Below are 20,870 nucleotides of genomic sequence, written 5' to 3' on the forward strand. Positions count from 1 at the left end.
TGTTGTTGTTAACTTGTTTAATTGTAGACTTTGCATTCATCCTCCAAGTCCTTCCCATAGGCATGTTTATAGCAGCCATAGCCACTGTGCAGTTATGTTGGCAGTCACAGGTACTTAGATGTTTAAGTAGAGAGCAATTGAATGGGAATGAAAAGGAAGCTACCACAGGCAAAAATGCCCAACCAAGCATAGATGCTGACAAACAAATGCAGCCTCTCTTTTTAACCCGAGCAAAAGTCCAGTGGACTGACATGATTTAACCCTCGTGTCAGCAGAAAATAAGCTGTGAATGGTTCCAAGTTAGCTAATTACTCAGATGTCAGCAGTTTGCAAACAGCAAAGCTGTCTACTTATTGTAATGTAGCGGAAGTGGCACCAGCATCAATACAGACCTTCGCTGCTGTCATCTCGGCAGTCATACCTTTCCCAGCTTTCCAGCAAAGAATTGCTGTTTGGTGACTTTGGCGAACATTGAACACACCTTCATTAACCTTTGATTTAGCTCCATCGAGTGGTGCCTGTCTGTTCAGCTCAGTTGCTGAGAACACTTTCACTTGGAAAGGGGAGCTTCTGGGACGTTTGTGCTGTAGCACGTGACGATGGACTTGTCTGTCAGGCGTGAAAACAGTCTTACCTGTATGCACGTTGTGCAAGCATTTGCACAACTTTTATGAAACGCTCGCCAACCCTGAGTTTTGGTGAATGGATGATCGCAGAATAGGCCTCCTACGCCTTACAAAAAGAGAAAAAAAAAACCTTGGGCCATTTCCAGTAACGTGAAACTTGGGGAGGGGTGAAGCATGCAGTGTATAAGTGTATTCTTGGCGCCTTGGTATTTCTGCCTACGGAGATGATACTATTGGGGGTACAGTTATACAGCTTTGCTGTGAAAGCCTCGTGTCTTTGAAGCACAGAGCATTCTAGTGCAAGACATTGGAAAACGAGTGCCCTGGTGTTTTAGTACGGTGACTACAGTATAGCCGACTTATAGCGAATCTGGCTATATTGAACAAATCTTGGTGTCCCGTTACCACTTGTATACATAGATTTTATGTCCAGATATAGTGAAAACGGATATAACAAACTCATTTCAGTTTCCCGATGTGTTCGTTATAACGGGGCTGGACTGTACATGATGCTGTGACGACATGAGACGACGACATGATACGCCGACAGCCTGAGGCCCTGAGGGACTTCGCTCCTAAAAAAAAAACTAAAAGAGAAAGTTGATGTCTGGGAAGGCTGGTCAGGCTGCTTCATTTTCGCCACGTAGCTTTTGGTGACGTATTGTCAGTGCCATACTGCGGGATTGTTTGACGGGCTGCTTTCTGTCGCTGCAGGAGCTGCAGAAGACGTGCCACGCCATGCAGACGCGGGTGGTGGAACTCATCAACAAGGTGGCCAACGAAGAGGTCACAGGTGGGTGTAGGGCCGAGTGGGGCGTCGGTTAAAAATTTTAATCCAATTAATCAGTTGACTTTAATTGTTTGATTGATCGATTAATCGGTTGCATTTGCGTCGGATGAATAATGACCGAAAATATTATTTTAGGAATATTTATAATAATATAGTAGTGATAATAATAATAACAATATTGATAAGATCAATGTGCTCTTCGCCCAGATGAGGTGAGCAGGCCATCATCATGGCGCTGATTCGGGAGAGACGCTTATTGCCGCGTTCATCACTGACACCTTTCTAGAATGAGAAACATCGACACTCGCCGTAATTGCAGGGGAAGCCAGTTAATCGCTGTTCACTTACGACAGAGTTAGTTTATACAGCAGCCAAATGGTTCGAGTGCCCGCTCGCCGATTTTCATACCGTGTAAATCTGTGTTAAGCGTCACCACTTTTTTGTCTGTTTTGGGTATAAGCTTTTGATTTTAATAACCATCATCTCTGAGCATACTTGCATCATTTTCTGTTGTGACATCAGGTGAGTTATTCGAACAACAAATTGATCCTCGACATGCTTGCGCACGATTTCAACATGGCTCTCTGTTTCAGCTTTCTCACATGACTTCAACCGATTAACCGGTAAAAAAAAATTAATCGCAACTAAAGCATTAGTCGATTAATCGGAAAGTTAACCCATCAATCGCGCCACCCCTAGTGCCGAGCACCGCGTGGGTGTCAAACACCGGGATGGGCTTGCACTGATTTCACAGCTGTGCCCCCCATTTGCGGAGCAGGACTATTTCTGTGTCAAGCTTCTCTGAAAACAAACAACTGCACGGTTTTGACGTTAGCTAACTGGCAGTAACTTTTGGCTGTGTTGAACTGGGAAGCTCTTTTGGGGTTGCCTTGAGGCATCTGAAGAGATCCAACCGACTGTTCCATTCCCTTTCTGTTATCGTTAGTATGCACGTTCTTTCTGAGGAAGCTGTTGCACAATGCACCCCTGTCACACGACAGATCTATTGACATTTAGGGCAAATGTCATTCGCTCTAAATGTCATGAATTCGGCGCTACACGAGAGTACCGAATGGCATTTGAGGCCAGTGACATTTAGCGGCTAACTGAGGTTCGAGAGCTCGTTCAGCAGCCGAATGAGTAGCCTCGACAACAGTGGCACGTCACTAGAGAAGAAAGTTTACTAATAAACCAATTCTATTTCTAAATACTGTTAGTAAACTTATATTTACCTCTTCATGTTGTTGTTTTTTTTTTTTTCAAATAAAGAAAGACAAACAGGTACTAACAAAAAAAGAAAATATCATCTCTAGTGCGCGCGCTACCCTAGTATGGATTTTTGTGCGGGTTTTTCTCTGCTTGTGGTGTCTACTGATGTCACCTAAACCGGTGATTTTTTTATTTTTATTTTAAAAAATAATCTTTCGTTATGTTTTAAAACTTTTTTGTGTGGAAAACATTCCAGATGCACTTGAAATTATAATTTTGCAGTTTTGCGAGCCCACTAATCGTCACCGCTACCACTATCAAATGACATTTGTTTCGCCGTGTTGACTCTCGCAGCCAAATTGAATGTCATTGACAACTAATGTCATTCACTTTGGATGACAGTAGATTTGCTGTGCGACAGGGGAATAAGGCACCCCACTCTGTCAAATGACAGCTGTTCAAAGTGCATAAAGTAGTTATTGCTGTTTGCTTGGTTATAACTCATCAATCTGGTTGAAAAAAATGCCCTGTTTGTGTGTGGAGCTTGTGTAGTTAAAGAAGCTCTCTTCCTGGGTACTGTTCTGACCTAAATGCGGATACATTTTATTAAACGAGTTCAAAGAAAGAAAAACAAATTCGAATTCAGTAAACTAAGTGAAGCCCGACCTGTGTAGGCTTTTACGATTGTCCTGCCCTTGTGTATTGTGACTGCATCATGCGCCTGATGGCGCAGCGCTCTTCTTACTTTTGTGTGTGCGTTCTCCCTTTGTTGTTGTGGTCGTCATCAGGGGAGCTGCTGCGCATCAACGACGACATGAACAACCTGTTCCTTCGCTACGAGCGATTCGAGAAGCGGCGGACGGCCATTGTCACAGGACAGGTCAAGGACGCGACGGCCACCAGCGCGGCACAAGGCGAGGTGGGTTGCTGGTCGACGCTTTAGAGACGATTTATGCCGCCCCTTTTTTGCACCTAGGCTTTGCATCATTTCCCTTTACCCACCAGACCTTTGTCAGATGCTTATTCACCACTTCCTTTTAACTTACAAATTTCTTAACTCTTGTATTTGATACTTAATTATTTGTGTGCGTGTAAGCTTAGCCACAGGAGAGGCTCCACCGGATCACCAAAATGTCTCAAAACCCATCCTACGCATGCGAGTGAAGTGCCGTATTTTTGCACGTATAACCCGCACCAAAAATGCGAAAATTTTAGTGGCAAAGTAGGGGTGCGGATCACACGCAGGGTTCTTCCTTTAGTGCAGCTTCACGGCAATGCGCGTTATGCCATGAAGCTCCTTTGCAGCAACACTGACTGAGCCTTCCATGGCAGCGATTGCGCAAAACATACAAGGACAAGGAAGAAAAAACAAGGACAAGCGCACTCTAACAACTGAATTTAATTAGTGAATTGTGACTTTCGCCTTGCAGTCAGTGCATTCTACTTGCTAAATATACGCCTTTTCTGTCTATATAGTACGTGATGTGTGGCTTGAGCAGAAGCTTTGGTGCAGCCTTTCCTGTATCAAATGTGCGGGCAATACGCGAGGATTTTTTTTTCCTTTTCCGGCGGGCTGAAAGTGGGGGTGCGGATTATATGCATGGGCAGGTTATACGTGCAAAAATACGGTATGTGTCGAACTTCTCGCGCATTTTTGTGGTGTCACTAGTGATAAGTATTTCAGTCTAGCTAAGCTTTCTGTGAATTTTTGCAACACAGTGACATTACCGGATGAATCAAACTCATGTATGCATAGAAATGGTTGACAAAAAGAGAAATGCATGGGCCATTTACTGCTTGTCGCAAAAGGCAGGCAGCCTCACTTGTGAAAGGGTTCTACTCTGTGGCCTATATGACATCGACAGGTGTCATATCCTTTTGGTGGGTTAGCCGTCATGTTAGCAGTCACGCAGGCTGTCATCCGAATTAAGAAAGTTTGCAACTAATGTGAGTAACCTGCAGCTGCTTTAGCCTGTCCATAGCAAATGCCCTAGCTGAACCGAAGTTTTTCATGCAGTCCGTGAGGCATTCGGCGTACTTTCTGTCGGCCATTCATTAACCGCCATGCACTTACAGAAGAGTTCTCCAAACGCTGCAGGGGCCAGCAGCTGCGGAAGCGGCACCCCTCATCGACCTTGGCGAGCCAGACCTGACCAACGACTTCCAGAAGCTTGGTGAGTTACCAGGGGACGTCGCCAGAGGGAATGCATCAATTTATTACTGATGGCTGCATTGTGTTCAACCTTTCACTTCACTGTGTAGCAAAACATGGAGCCATAGTCTATTCGCAAAGCTGGGAAGAAGAGAGAATACTACATGTCCTTTGTGGCCACCACTGTGCACACTATCGTGTTTCCGATGAAGAAATGAAAACTGTGCAAAAGACAAGGACTAAGACGACAGGATAAGCACGACTTCCAACTTAATTTTTCTATGAAACGACGACACACATACATAATTCCCACTGGTATCACCCGCAAGCCAATTACCGGCCGCACCACCCCTTGTGGCGTAACCAAAATTACATGTTCAACACAACAAACAAAAGTCGATAAAATGGGGCAAACAAAACAGAAGGCATCAGTTAACAGATTCACCGTAGGTGATAAACGAGGCAGATAAGCCAGCACGTGTCTTTTCTAAGACCAAAGATTAAAAGCAGAGTCAGCAAGGCATAAAATCACCTAACTAAAATGATAACAAGGGTGGGAGATGAAAGTGGTGAACAAAGCAGATTGTGTGTTTACAAAAGTTTCCGTCACACTGGTTTCTTGTGGTACTTGATATTGTTACGTAGATAGAATTGACGCAGCTTCCTTCAAAGAACATCGTTTATTGGAGTGAACTTGGGCTCCACTAAAACTCAAAGCAAATACAAGCGACGTAGAAGCAGTCAACGAAGGGATGGGCACAGACTGGCATCAGCAAATCAAATGCCATGCTTTTTACTAGGGATGGGCGAATATTCGGTATTGTCGAATATTCGATCGAATAGCTCTCTATTCGTTATTCGCTTTGATCCGAATGCAGGTATTCGATATTTTCGAATTATTCGATGCTCCCGAATAGGCAGCTAAAAGCCAAGCTTTTCGGTCAAGCTTTCCGAGAGTTACCCCAGGCTTGGCTCAAGACCCACCGACGCGGACATTTCTATTATCAGTGCCGGCACTGCCGAGTTGCTGCCTTGCCTAGAGGTTCGACGAAGCTCTCGGCCGCCAGCACACTTAAGTTAAGTTAAAAAAAAAAAAGGCGGCACTGAAACGACACCGCTCCGAACATAGCGGCACCAAGCCAGCAGACTTGTACAGGCCGCCATTTTGAATAGGCATGCCGCCATTTTGAATAGGCTCGCACAGCGCGGCAGTACGCCGTACTAAGCGAGCCTATTCAAAATGGCGGCCAGCCACTTGCGCTTTGCTTGGCTACGGCCGAGGATACTAGTGGCTACAATACTTCTTTTTTTAGCGGAGCTTCTAGGCGGCGCTTAAACTTGTGAATGAGCAGCCGGCGGAAACTGCTGCACCTAGAGCATGTTGCGCAACAGGCATTTCTTCATGAAAACTTGTGAATACAGCAAAGGAAAGCTGTGTGTAAGATTTTGCAGTAAATGTTCAACTGGTAATAGTTTTACACAATGCTGTGCCTACGTGAGTTCTAATTATTAGAAAAAAATGTGTACATTAGTCAGGTCACAAGTTACTCATTTGTCTTTGTGATTTGCAATGTGTACTATTCGAACTATTCGATTCGAAATTATTCGACCAAACCACTATTCGCTTCGAATTCGCTTCGAACCTCAAAATCTATATTCGCCCATCCCTACTTTTTACTTTGGTTTTAATCATTGGAGAACCATCAGATCAGATGTAAAACATTGGTGATCGAAGCATTTGACAGGTTTCTTCCTATCAAATTAGATAGCTGATGCAGTGTACAGAAACGCTCTCTTCACTTGTAACTCAGATAAGACAGCTGGGCGCGACCAGACGTTATCAACAAAACACAAAAATAAACAAAACAGAGGCTGTAGTTCGCGGCAAAATGCTATCTCCCCTTTCGGGAGTCCAGTCTTCACTTTTTCACGAGTTAATATTGACTTCGTGTGCTTACACACAGTTTACAGGGGTCAAACAAGCTTCCATGCTATTAAGATCTGCTGTGCGAGATTGCTCATGCACTGGCTAATGAGCATTTGACCGGTGCTTGTATGCTAGTGAGTGCAGTGAACATAGCACTGGTTGGGCAGTCGGTGTAGTGTGTGTGCTTGTTCTCGATGTTCACGCTTTTATGTGTGCCTGTATTTTTATGTGCGTTTTTTTTATCATTTCTTTTTTGCCCCCTTCGCCCTCTACGCTGGCGATGGCAGTGGTGGGTGCGGGGACTGTTGGGGCAGGTTCAAACCCGGCGGCCAAACCCTCGGGCGACGAGTTTGACATGTTTGCGCAGTCCCGACAGCGCACGGAACAACCCACTCCCGGTGCCAAGTCCAGGTGAGACCATTCCTGATACAGGGGACTAAAATTCACGCGAGCAAACTACCCCTATTTTCGCACGTATAACCCGCACCAAAAGTGCGAAAATTCCAATGGCAAAGTAGAGGTGCGGATAATGTGCGGGGTTTTTCCTTTAGTGCAACTTCACGGCAATGAGCGTTTTGTCGTGAAGCTCCTATACAGTAGCACTGTCTGCTTTCCATAGCAGCGATTGCGCAAAACATACAAGGACAAGGAAGAAAAAAAATTCCCTCGCACTTCCCCGAGGGGGAGAGTGTGTAAGTGCGAATGCACGGTTGTTGATTGCGCGATTACGGTGGATATCGTGATCTTGGAGTGGAGAGGAGGCGCCCAACACCCGCAGTCACTGAGCGGAGAGAGGAGGAGGAGAGTAGCGCCCGCCGTTACGGCGAGGGCTACACGAGCGCCCTCACGCGTCGGAATGCGGAGTGCCCGCTACGCGAGCGAGAGTTCTCCCCCCCGAAGTGGAGAGGAGGCGCCCAACACCCGCAGTCACTGAGCGGAGAGAGGAGGAGGAGAGTAGCGTGTGCCCATCTCCCCCCGTTGCTAGGGAAGACGAGGAGGAAGACGAGGAGCGCGCGCACCCGCAGCTGTTGCTATGCGGACGACGGCGTCGGACGATTCAGGCTCGCTTAAGAAGTGCATGCGCACTTAAAACAAGGACGAGCGCACTCTAACAACTGAATTTAATTAGTGCATTGTGACTTTTGCCTTGCAGTCAGTGCATTCTACTTGCTAAATATGCACTTTTTCTGTTTGCATAGTGTGTGATGTGTTGCTTGAGCAGTAGCTTTGGTGCAGCCTTTCCTGTATGAAATGTGTAGGCAATATGCGAGGATATTTTTTTTTTTTTTTTTTTCCGGTGGGTTGAAAGTGGGGGTGTGCATTATATGCAGGGGCGGGTTATACGCGAAAAAATATGGTATGCTTACTGTTGTGCATTATAACAGGATGACAGTCATGGCCTTGGACAAAGGTATAGCTTCTGCATTGTAGTAATTTAGCTGATTTCGCGCTTATCCCCATAAGCTGTAAATCTGTTGACCCTCGTAAAAGTCACACTCATCTGCGAGACTTGCAGGCAGATGTGCAATGCAGTCTTTATGCTGATCTGAAATCACAAACTTCTTGTGCGCAATAACCCCATACCACAAAAAAAAAAAAAAAAAAAAAAGGAAGGGGGGTCAGTGTTGCTCCTTGCGGCACACCTTCCACGTTCGTCTTACTCCCCTAAGCAACCCCCACATTCGTGGGCCTTGTTTTACAAAAGTGTCGTTCTTGTCGCGCAGTGGCAGCTCGTATGCAGACAACACCAACATCGACCAGCTCAGCGTCGGTCTTGGTGCGCTCGCCCAGGTCAGGGGTCAGAAGGTGAGAGGAGGCGACCTGGGGTAGTGCAAGAGCGTTCCCGGGTTGCAGTGTGCATGCGCTGCTGGCATGTGCATGCCTTGCAGTGTGGGCGTGTGTGTTTGTGCGCGCACTTTAATGCGGCCGCTTGTATATTTTGTGTGTTTGCCTTCATTCTTGGCTTGCCTTTGTGCTGATGTTAAATGCTGTTTCTGGGACATCTGTTGGTACAGTGAGAATTGGAGCGAGTATAATGAATCTCAGATGGAACGTGTGGATCCTTCAGGCATTCATAACTTTTTGAATTCTTTTCATCCCCTTTGGGTAATATGTTGCACTTTTGAAGCACCTTTTTTTAAGCTCCACTCATTCCATTGGAGTGGAATTAATTGTGGTTACAGTATGAAATATCATAGCTGGAAGGAATGAAATTTTGAATGATGCTAAATTTTTCTAAGAAAATGTTAAAAATCGGGCTGTATTGGAATTGCCCTAATGGAGGCCATGACCGAATTTCTGATTACATAGGGTAGCCATGTAGGGTAATCTTGGCAGCGGGAGAGGAGGACGCAACAAATAACATTTGACAACTAATTGTGGTAGGGGGAACAGGTAGGATGGAATGGAAGAGATTGTTTAGACACAAAAGGTATCAAATTTGAGCCTGAAACATTCTCTTTCCCCCCCTTCAAAGTGTGGGTCGGAAAGTGGGCCACAGCAACCTATCACAGGTTTAGAGTGTAAACTACAACTACAAAACATAAACATGCGAACTAGTTTATCCGGAAAATAAAAGTACAGTAGAATCTCGATGATACGATTCTGGGTGATACGAATTTCGGGATGATACGAATTTCTGAAAAGTCCCGGCAAAATTGCATTGTTTGCAATGGGAAAAATTTCGGCTGTTACGAACGGACCTGCGCGGCCCGGCGGATGATACGAACGAGCCGGCGAGGCGCCCGACTGCCGAACAAGCAAGTGACGGCTCTCTCTCCCCATTTGTCACTCTTCTTTCTCCAGAAACGGCCGGGCTGTTGTTTTCTGCTCGCGAAAACGCGCCCCGCATGCCCCATGCGCGCCGCGAAACCTCTCGCAAGCTGCGCGCACCGCAGCCGGCAGCGGCAACATGGCGGCGGCTTCGGCCGCGAAGTGGCACGGCCGCTCGAGCGACCGCTTCTAGCCGCTCTTTAAAATGCCGCTCAAGGCAGACACGAAGTTGCTTGTGCAGTAAAGGAGCTGATAACGTTGGCGAAAACGGTACTATAAAACATCATCCGCGCCGCTAGTGAAAGCGCCCATAAAATATCTGCCGGAGTGCTAAGCCTAAACATCTCGGGCGGAGCCAGCCGGCTGTCTCTGGCGTTTCGCAAGTCGTCAGCGTCATTTTCTGACCGAGGTAGGAGATACCGCGGGCGCGAAATCGTCATTGCGGCTGTGAAAATACTGCGCGCGCAAAGCTGAGGCATGCGAATCGCGTGCAAAAACGCACCATGCTGTTCACGCTTGACTGTTGCGGCGTGTAGCGAGCTTGGATACCGGGAGTGAGGAGACAAGCGCGAAGCTAGGCGAAGCGTTACGCGCTCCAGAAAGGACTGCTTTGGGACATGGGGGTTTAAAAGAAACAGAAAAAATCACGGATTTGTTCACGCGAAAGTAAGAAAAGAAATAAACGAAAACTTTTTTCAGCGCTCAATTTTTTGGTCTGTGTTGGTTCATACGAATTTCGGATGATATGAATATTTTTCGCGGTCCCGCGAGATTCGTATCATCGAGATTCTACTGTATAATGGTAATGTTCAAGATAATCGGATGTTGCAACAGCTTCGGTGCATAGTGTTCCAAATGTTCAGTTAGGTGCTGATAAATTGAACAGCAAATGCGTGCCATTTTCTTTGCCTTAAAGTGGAATTCCACGTTGCTCAGCCCCTTTCAAACTTTGCTACCTGATTTGCCTTTGTTTTCGTCGTCGTTTTGACAGTATGCCAAACTCAAAACGAGGCAAAGTTGCGCAGTTGTTGGGTGCGTCGTCGTGACTGCTTCCCCGCATCGTTGCTTAGTCACGTGACCACGTGGTGGCGCTTGCTGGATCTCATTGTGCTTGTTGTGCATTGTTCCTCGTTGCCATCTGGTGCATTTGTCTCGGCACCAACCACTCAAATCATTCCTGACCATGGCAGGTGGAAGCAGACACGTTACCCGAGGTAAGAAATAGTGTAGCCACCTTTCGTTTCTCTTCCTCCAAGGTTTTTTTTAGTACTACTATTTTTAACAGTTTTGTGCCTGCTTTTACAAGACCCTTCCGAACTATCAGCATAGCTGCCTTTTTTTTCTTCTTCCCCTGGTTTTCCTTATTTACTGTTGTTTGTTGTTTTGGGCCTGGTTTTACGAGATTCTTCCTAACAAAATTATTTTATTTTTCGGTCCGATATGAATTTTCTTTTTTTCTATTGTTTTCCTTTTCGGTTGATAACCGGTCGCACTACGAATAACACAACAAGAAAATACTGCTTATTAGGATATTGTGAGTTTCTGAGTACTTCACTTGAGGCACCATGGCAGATAAAACCCAGAACATGATACTCATCACCTGTACGTGCTTTTAGTGCGGCGTGAAGGTATTAAGAAATACAAGGAATAGATGTTAATCACTCGTATAATATTTGTGATGCTTTGAAGCCGAGTTATGGGCTTCAGGTGGGCAGCTCACCTGCAGTGCTAATGTACAACGTGCTTTGTAGAGTATCCTTAGTGTGATTCATTTAGTTTAATCTATGTCAAATGTAATTGATCGCTGAGATAAACAAGCAAACAAGATGGGAAGTATTTTTACAAAGCCCCTTGTTATGCAAAGAATGTACCGGGTGCACGAGGTATTTGAGAACAGAACATTGGCATCAGGCGCAACAGAATATGTCTAGCAAAATCAGACATATTTTCACCAAACCTTGTGAAGTACTTCTACTACGCTTAGTTTCAATAACTACTCAATGAATCCGCAATCGGCAGCAATAAGCAATTCGATTCAACTTCGCAAACGGCTGCATGCACGAATCGGGTCCTCCTTAGAAATGTTGGCCATTGAGTGAGAAATGGCGGCCTTCAGCGAGTCTCTTGTATTATGCGGCCCTTTGTTGGCGTCTCTCTCAACGACGCCCCAGACATAGCAGTCGAGCGGATTTAAATCTCGAGAACTAGGAGGCCACAATTTGTGAGTGACAGGGTCGCAGAAGCTGTCAGCCAGCCGCTATTCGGTGACGCAGGTGATGGGGGCAGGAGCCAACTCTTTCTGAAAGACACCTGGTCTTCATTTTGAAACACTCTCTATCCATGGCTTCACAATGGTGACAAGCACATCCACGTAACTAGCAGCGTTAACGCGGGGTAATAAAAAAATGTGGTATGACGTCACCCTCATTGCGGACAACGGATAACGCCACCGCCGGAGAAATTAAGGAGCGCTTACAGTGTCTGACCGCTGCCTGTGGTTTTTTTTTTCTTTTCGCCACAGATGCCACTGTACCGCCACAATACATCAGTTCTGTCCGCACGTTGTAAACGAAACACTTTGCTGAAAACACTTTGCTGCAGAAGGGTGGCAATGTCCAAGTCGCTGTGGTGCACGGCCAGGGTGACGAGGATTGCATGACGTTTTATTTCCTGCTTCAACTTGCACACTTCCATCTTTGAACAAACTCGAAGTATGAATTATAAGAGGTCGACGAACAAGAAGCCACATGCCTAGATATATGTGATGAGGCTGCTGTTGTCTATGGCGATAACAAAAGGCGTTCTCAAATACCTCGCGCACCCGGTAATCATCGCTTTAAACAAGACTACAGTTTTAGCATTTGAGAAATATAGCTACTTCTCTTTTGTAACTTCCCAACCAGACAGAATTCTGTCAAATGTTCGATTTCAGGTTCTAGCAGTTGTTTTCGCTGGTTAATAAAATTTGGAAAGCAGTGAAGAAAAAAGAATGCAAGCCATTGTGGATGGTTCTGTTTGTGCTGGGAACACGCGATACGGGACTCTCAGTTGCCCTTTACAGTTTACAGATACAACTTTAAATGTTGAATCTAGCACGCCAGTCAAAATTTTCTTTGACTTGCATTGTTAGAAAATATCCAAAGATGTTCGCAAGCCTGTTTTTCAACAGAAGCACTATGGGGCATCTGTACCATTCGCCAACACCTTTTCAGCTAAAGAGCATCACTTGAAATGTGACATTTAGCCAATTTGATCCCAAAATTTGGTCTGTCCTTACACCCCCCTCCCCTATTTGTTTATGTTTTGAAGAAGGACTTGAATAAAGCTTGGTGTGGTGTTAGTTGGTATATAGTACTGCTGTGTGTTTGCGCTGGAATGTATTGCAGACGACACGAAAAACGTACACTTTGACATGCAGACGGCACTGTCTTCACGTTGAAGTGTACGTGTTTTGGGCTTGTAAATGTTCCAGTCTCAACACCCATCATTGAACAGGGAAGCTCGTTCGCATGTTTTGCATGTGAGTGGTTTGCCAAGGATTCTCCTTTTTTATTGTTTTGGTTGTGTCCCCCTCCCCCCTCCTTTTTTATTTCCTATCCTTCACCCCCCCTTGTAATCCTGCATGACAGATCCACAGAGAGAGGGACTTTGACGAAATGGAGGAGTGGCTAAGGGAAAAGGTGAGGGCATGTGCACTTTGTGTTTGAACAGACCACCATCCCCCAATCGTTTTTTAAGTGCGGAGCACTTTAGGGGCTTGTCTTGTCACCGTAGCTCGCTCGCTGGACCCAAGTAAAGCCCCACGCTGTTCCGTCAGCGGCTGTCGTCGCAACGTCCCACACAGGCTTCAAAAGCCAAGAGGTTTATATAATCATAAGCGTTCAGAACTTATGAACCGCTGGCACTTCTCATACATCTCCTCGTTGTTTAGCGCAAAGAAAACTGCAGGTGCATTTTAGGCAAAATATACGTAATTAACCGGCAGTGGCCGCGTTCATTTAGTTATGAACGCTTGTTGGGTTGGTTTTTACGATAGTAAGTGAAAAAAAGTGGCAGTGCAACGCCAGCACGTGAGGGAGGAAAAGCAAGCACAAACCAAACAGAACACCCGCTGCTCAGTTTCAGGCAAGGGGCACGCGAGCACTGCGAACACGGGAAATTAGAAATGCATTGGGTGGAAGCAGTGAGCGTATAACGGCGCCACAGCCCGTTGAGATGAATCACTGCTCTGCACTTTCGACAGCTTTCGCATTGAGTGAAACGGCTTTCATTTTTTCTGTCGGCTGTAATTGCATTTCCTTACATGCCAAATTCATTGCGCTGATTCGTTAAAGGATAATGTGCGGCATTTCTTAACCCAACTCAGCGTGTGAAAAATGCGTTTAGGTGGATTATTAGTTAGCATGGAAAAGGTGAGCTTATAAAAAGGTGCTTGGAGCGCTTTCATTGGGGAGTTGAGTTGGTTTTCAACTTTTGTACGCGGCTCTGCAGTTTCTGTGTAGATGAGGTTCCACCCTGTAAAGTCTCAGAGCACAGCGTCCATAAAAAATGGCTTGAAGTCGGTGCATTTTTCTGTTACTGTCCTAAGCAGTGGCGTAGTGCGGTCAATTTGTACTCACTCGCGACAATTTTACGGTTTTAGGCAGTTTAGACAGAGACGGTTTTACGTAATAGCCGACGTGCTGTACACTGCTGTACCCATGTCCTGATCATCTGCTGTGCAGAATCTCCCACTTCTAGCTACCTGTAATTGTTAGGAACTGGTTAGCAGCGTGAAGTCGGCGTACGATGTGCACTGTCAAGGCCTGTGGGAATATGAATAGCCATGGGACAAAGTTAACATGATGGGGTGTTGATAAATGTTTGTGGCGGGTTATTTGTTTCCTTCATATACACAAATTGGGAGCACACATCGTCTTGATCAGTATTCACCTCAAGAGGGTTATGTGGTCTGTTTGGGTCGATGTCAATTTCAAGGGAAGTACTAGCACTAAACTTGCAGAAAAATGTGTTTCAAAAATGGCAGCACCAGTTGGCATGAGTTGTGCTCTGTGGAAGAGTTCTATTTCCCCACTAGTCTGAACGCAGCCTGGAAGGTAGGTAATGTTTGGCTGAGAATGTTGATAAAACTGGGAGTGCGCGTTTTCGGACAAGTTAATGTTCATTTGAGGAACTGGGGGACGAAGGCGACAGGTAAGTTGCCATCTTGGTTGGTTGAGGTGCACCTTCATGGATGCCTTTGTCTAGTGTTCTCATCAAGCAGGGCGTGAAATTCAAGAAACAATAGGCGGGCTATAGCAAATACCAGATGTCAAATGTGGGGAAGTGTGGGGTTGATAGATTTGAAGAAAGAGAACAGCTGCATTGGAGTTTTACGTCACTTTTATTTTCCCCTTTTCGCGTAGCTGAGTTTATATATAAAAGAGTGGAGGTTGGAACTGCCTAGTGTTACACCATTAGCAAGTGAATGAAAATGCAGACGAAAAATGCAGTTAAAGGGGCCATGAAAACAAAATACAACTTTGGTCCACTTGAAAGAACTAGTCTCTGGTAACTCTGATACATTCCCACTATGAAAGATGCTTTTTTAACCAATAAAAAAATGCAAGAAATATTGGTAAACTTTTAAATTTTGTGCCACAGTGACGTAATATGCTCAGGAGTGATGTAGTGCGACCAGTATCAGAGTTTTATTTGCACTTTCCTGTTCAAGTGGTACGGTGAAACGGAACTAGAGCCCTCATTTTAAATCACCTCCAGTCATAATTTTTGGCGGTGGCTGCCGCCAAGGCAGCCGCCAATCACACAAACAAGATTCCGTGACATCATAGAGGAGTTGCTGGAAAGCGGCTAGAGAACTGCCACTTCTGCATTTGCTTTCCTTAATTAAATATCTCCATTATTTGGTGGAAGTTTCCGATACAATTTGTGTCATCACTGTCAGGACAAAGTAGCGTTTTTAATCAACCAAACTTGTATTGTGCCTTCATGGCCCTTCTAAGTTATGCAGAAGTGTCTGTTATGTCTCTTGCACGAGTTGTCCTTGCACTTGGACTTGCACTTGACTCGCATTTGTACTTGGCGTTCAACAGTCTTGTTTAGTGGGCATTCAGTCTCTGCGCCTCGTGCACTTGTGCCATGTTTGAGTAAGAAGCATGCACTGTTGGTCAGCCTGCAAGCCTGGAGTACAAGCGTGTGGTGTTCTTTTTCCGAATTCTTTTTTATAACTGGACCAAACAAGACTGCACTGCAGTTGGTTCTGCTCTGCTGAGTGCGTTTCGACAATGTGGGTTGCACAAAACAATAGCTTGGTCTGTTGACTGGTTGACGAGGGCGAAAGGGGATGTTTCTTTCTGTTAATTTGGTGGGAGGGTGTTCTAGGTGTGAAGCATCTGGGATGACTTGCTAAATTTCCTAATTGTGTTAGTCAGTTCGTGGACTTCTAAAATTTCAAGCATGCTCGAAACGTCTTGACGTGTTCTCGTTCCTAACGCATTTTGTTAATTTCCGCCCGGTTAGCACACTACACGTAGGAAACATTGATTAGTGACAAGCTTTATGGCAGACTCTTAATTACAATAGCACGGGCATTTCTGAAACTACAGTTTACTTGAAATTTCAGCTAGTGTCGACAGTCTGAGCTCAAATGTTGTCAAAGATAAGATCTAGCATTGAAACCAGGTAAACAAAAATGGATTATTCATAGCCATGCATATTTTGGTTCGAGGTTTATAACATCTTCACTTGGTCTACAAGCAGCATAAAGTTGGCTGCAAATCTAGGCAATCATTTACAGCACCGTTTTTTTTTTTTTTTTGCCTCTTGCTTGTTTACCTTTCATTTAGTATGTTTAGTATTAATATTATTTTTTCTTCTTTCTAGCCGTCTGAGACTGGCCCAGAAACAATTACAAGCACAGGTAAGAAAGAATTACTATACTGGTACTTGGTAGTAATACTATAACCAATGTGGTAAAAAATACCGTAATTGCTTTTATTGTGTTTAGCACAGTTCCCATGCTGCAGTATGAGATTTTGACTTGTGTCACCAATGTTCTTGGCACTGGAAGCTTGTAGACTTCTTGCTGCTGTGACTTGATTGGTCAGAATCAAGTGTGTTTCCTTTTTTGCTACGCATCTGTTGCAGTGAGTAAGTCATAGGGATATCCAAATCACTTTGCCAATTGTGTCAAGAAATTTTATTGGCTCACCCAAACACGGTGTGCAACTTCTGTAGCTGTAGTTTCTTGTTTTAAATTGACCTAGATCTTATTTTGCTTTAGGTAGTGCTCTTACCTGAACTCTAGCGTATTGCAAGGATAATAATAATAATACTTTATTTTCAGCAGAAAGGGAAACTGTACAGAGGTCAGGCCTACCAAAGCCTCATAGAGCTTGAACGGCAGTGCCTAATAGTGCGGACAAACATGCTAAATAAAGAAAACTAATTTAACAGAAATTTGTAGCCAACTTGCAAACAGAACACTGTGTACTTGACAGGCAATGAGGTAAAAATACCCGGAATACTGAAAGCACTTATAAAATAATGTGCGTTAGTGCTTTCCTTAGTTTATAATTAGTTCAAAAAGAGAGGCAGTTTGGAGGAAGTTGATTAAAGGCATGATGTACATAACAAATTCGAGTTCTTTTCCCGTATCTTGCGGCACATCTAGGTATCAGATACGGTCTTTGAGGGCAGAGGCAGCCCGTCGGAATGTACGGTATTTTAAAACGACTGCTCCAGTAATGCTTCAATACAATGGTTTCTTGCAATAGTGAGTTGAAGTTTGGCATAGATAACATGGCAAATATATTAACATCCCTGGCAAGACATAGGTCGTACTCCTCATTACGCAGTAGTAAACGCAGAATAGAATCAATCCTATTTTGCCATCGTGTGGCACAGAACCCATAAATCGTGACACCGTAACGAACCGCGATCTAACCAATTGTGGTAGCTCAGTGGCTGCTCCGTTGTGCCGCTGTCTATGGTGTACTTTCTGGCCACTTTTAACAGTGTTGCAAATTTAGGCTAAGAGCAAAAACATTTGGGTGGACAAGCTCATAGCGTGTGTTTTTATCCCTGGGTGGTATAAATTAACCTTTAACGCTCTGCTGCAATCTGCTTGTGGCCTAGGTATTGCTTTTGCATATGAAGCCCTACTTTGGACTTTCTTTTAAGTTGCGGGGTCTACCAGACACAAATAGTTCTGAGTTTGGGGTTGTGGATCGTTTGGTACTTCTAAAGTGCTGTAGTAGTGTCTTCTACTTCACGAGCGCTCATATGAAGCCAAATTGCCTCGTGCTGTGAATTGTCATCGTGGCAGTTTTCGTCGAGTTCTAACACCCTATCTAGTGCACCAAGATGGAGTTTGTTGGAGCAGAGTTGAGGGAATATTGCTACCCCACAAAGAGAGTGAGGAGGTCTTCATTAAATAACTGGCTCCGCAAGTACTGGTGTAATAAACCGGGTGGCCAATGGCAGCCTGCTTGGGGGCGGGAGCGGTATCACGCCAGCTTCGCTGTACTGGGTAGTCGCCAAGACCAGATGTCACTCCGCCCCCCAGCGAGCTGCATCAGCATGACAAGCTTTTTCACATAAGGAGTGCACGAGTGCACAGGGGGGGTGTGGATGATAAAAAGATGCCTTCCATCATGTCACTTTGGTCTAATATAGTCGGGAAACCCCTTGCAGAGTTCGACCGGTTCCTAGCGGAGCGAGTGGCCGCAGCGGAGCGATTTCCGCCGGCGTCCTCTGGGCCGACACCCGGACCAACGCCCGTCGGTGGACCCACCATGCCGCCCGCTCCGCCACCATCGCGGAATCGCATGGAGCGGGATGAGAAGACAGAAAACAGCCTGTTTGCCTTGTAGACAGAGAACAGCAAAGAAGATAAAATTACACGTTCCTTGGTGGTCAGTTCCCTTAGATGATGCTGCGAAGGGAGTGAGGTAAAAAAAAAAGAAGAGAACAGAATTATAACCGCCAGGGAATGTGTATGGCATTTTGTGGATAGGTTTTATTTTTTGAGAGTTTGTGGTATCGCCCTTTTATTTGAACGGTGAATGTAGAGTGGAGAAGTGAGTAGTGTCGCTGAAAACATACCTCGTTAAGTTTAACGTGTGCGTGCCTCTCGCAGGTTGTACAGTGTAGGTGAGTAATTAGCGGTGTAGCTTTTCACGGGAGAGTTTCGGGAGCTGTGTTTGGGCTCTCGACCCGGTGGCTTTTGACTGCCCTGTTCACGCTCGAAAACTTTCATTTCACTTTCTCTCAAACAGTAATGGCTTTTTGGTGTAGAGAAGAAAGTGGCCTCAAGAACAGGAGCGAGGTGACCTGTAATGTTTCGGTTAATGCCAAGTGGCTCTTTTTTTGAGCGTCAGTAATGCCTCAAAACAAAACCACTGCGCAGTTGGTCTAAAAAGCATTTGCTATATACTCCCGCATACCTAAGTGACACTGGTATAGTTCATTTGGATATCGCATGGTCAAAAATTTGATAACTAAAAGAAAAGGAAGGATAGGTGAATGGTTTTGAAGTCACTCAGAAGGTTGCATAAGTGACTAGGTATTATGTCGAATAAAATTTTTGGCAACTCGGTAGTCCACACAGTGAAAGTATTCACTAACTGAGAAGTAGTTGATCAAATGCAGTGATTGCATGGTGTGGCACGGCCTCTTGCTTTTTCTGTTTATGTCTGATGGTCTTTTGCAAGAATCAACAGTTTTGTACACCAACAGGCTTTCTCCGACATCTCTTGGGCATTTTGTGTAGTGTTTCAATTATTTCAGTGAACAAGTGGCTTCAACTAAACTAGAGGGCGGGATTATGTTACTGCAGGTCTAGTTCACACAGAGAACAGCACAAGAAATGTAAATATAAAATAAAATGGGCACAGGACATGTTTGACATCTATTAACTCACAATTCTAGCTCTTTTGTTGATTTGGGGGCAGTCGTCACTCTCCTGAGGTCATTTTTCTATCGGCTTTCTGACGGCTGCAGGTTTTGTTACTGCTGTTGCATTGCAGAATAGGTGGACGCAGTGTTTTTAGGGTGGCATTATGCTTTAGTGAAGCAATGAAACCAAATTGTTCGTCTACGGGACATCGTTTTTGTGGTGGCATTTTGTACCTACAGTGGTTTGCAGCATGATTGCAATTTGTTGCAGACACCATAGGTAAATGTTCCTGGTGCAGTTGACAGTGCGGCATTGAGTTGTTGTGAAACCTGGTGATTTTAATATAGGCTATTGCGTTTGCCTAGCAGGTGGGCTTTACTTTTTGTTTTTAGAGTAGGTACTTGCTGTTGGCATTTGAGGAGGAGCATTCCAGAAAACAAGTTTGGGAGGAGGTTATCTCGCTTAAATGGCGAGGCTTTGATTTTATGTTTTAATAGGCACCCGAAGCTATTCTTTAGGTGTGTCATACCATTTGGTGTGTATGTGTGGGATGGCACTGCCCTCGTAACAAAACCATTGTTTTTGAAGTTCATGTGAGGGACTGGGGGTAATTGGTGATGTCTTCAAATAACAGCAGCTCCACGGTGCTTGCCCAAATAAAAAAACATGGTCAAGTAACCCAATGCACCTCTGGATTATAGAGGCCAGGAAGCAGTTATGAAGTGTGCTTGCGTGTCATCCTCCATTCTTCCAAAGCTGTTTAGGCATTAGATGTTTTGTGTTGTTTTGCGGAGCTGACTTGGTGATTGTGATCTCTTTGGTTGTGGTAATGACAAAGCCCTGTCGTTCATTCATATATATATAGGACAGTCGGGTTCAGTTTCAAAGGGTAGCTGTTGTGTATGTCTACGGCCGTATTAAAAGAAAGAGGAAGTAGTGTTAATGTACCGAGTAATGCTGTAATTGGTTTCAGCGCAGTCTTGTTAATATTAATTGTGTCATCTTTATTTAGTTGGTGCTGCTAGCGTGGCACTGTCAAAATGGCAATCATTACCCCATTCAAAGTGACAGGCAGTTAGTAGGTCTAATGGGAAAACTCTCTCGCAGATTAACGCAAATATCTGGCCACCAGAAAGTTATGCAAACATTGGTCATCACGTTTGTCAGAGGATAAGTACCTGAGTTTACATCAACACGAAAGCACGTGCAAACAGGGCACACATACACAAAAACAGAATGGCACTGCAACATTACATGAAACAAAAATACTGATACAACAGCTTTGTTTTTCAAGCAGTTGCTTGTAAGTTCACAACAAAGAGAGAGTACGATAAATTTATCGTACTCTATCTGACAGAGTATGGACAGAGCACGATAAAGAACGCAAGTGGCCGACGTACGTAATGGAGGTTCTCTGAAAATGGTTGCAGGCACACTTCCTTCTATCTGAGCCTCCCTCCTTCCATAGGAGAAGCCAGGGCCAACGTCTCGATTTT

At 44.8% G+C, this 20,870-nt stretch overlaps 1 protein-coding gene across 3 annotated transcripts in view; it reads left to right on the top strand.

The window, feature by feature from the left end:
- The window catches only part of LOC144137912 (TOM1-like protein 2), a 35,911-nt gene extending 15,350 nt beyond the window's left edge, over positions 1-20,561 (top strand). The window contains exons 7-15 of one of the 3 annotated variants that reach the window (XM_077669930.1): positions 1,341-1,419; positions 3,414-3,544; positions 4,724-4,799; positions 6,992-7,115; positions 8,429-8,510; positions 10,667-10,690; positions 13,106-13,156; positions 16,359-16,395; positions 18,171-20,561. In XM_077669930.1, the coding sequence (XP_077526056.1) occupies positions 1,341-1,419; positions 3,414-3,544; positions 4,724-4,799; positions 6,992-7,115; positions 8,429-8,510; positions 10,667-10,690; positions 13,106-13,156; positions 16,359-16,395; positions 18,171-18,349 (783 nt within the window). In that variant the 3' untranslated portion in view covers positions 18,350-20,561. The remainder of the gene's footprint in view (positions 1-1,340; positions 1,420-3,413; positions 3,545-4,723; positions 4,800-6,991; positions 7,116-8,428; positions 8,511-10,666; positions 10,691-13,105; positions 13,157-16,358; positions 16,396-18,170) is intronic. The other 2 variants (XM_077669931.1, XM_077669932.1) reach the window with 2 other exon arrangements.
- The last annotated feature ends 309 nt before the right edge of the window (positions 20,562-20,870 follow it).

Source organism: Haemaphysalis longicornis, unplaced genomic scaffold (genome assembly GCF_048455015.1).
Source record: "Haemaphysalis longicornis isolate Haplotype H1 unplaced genomic scaffold, Haemaphysalis longicornis Haplotype H1 scaffold_5, whole genome shotgun sequence".
NCBI lineage: Eukaryota > Metazoa > Arthropoda > Arachnida > Ixodida > Ixodidae > Haemaphysalis > Haemaphysalis longicornis.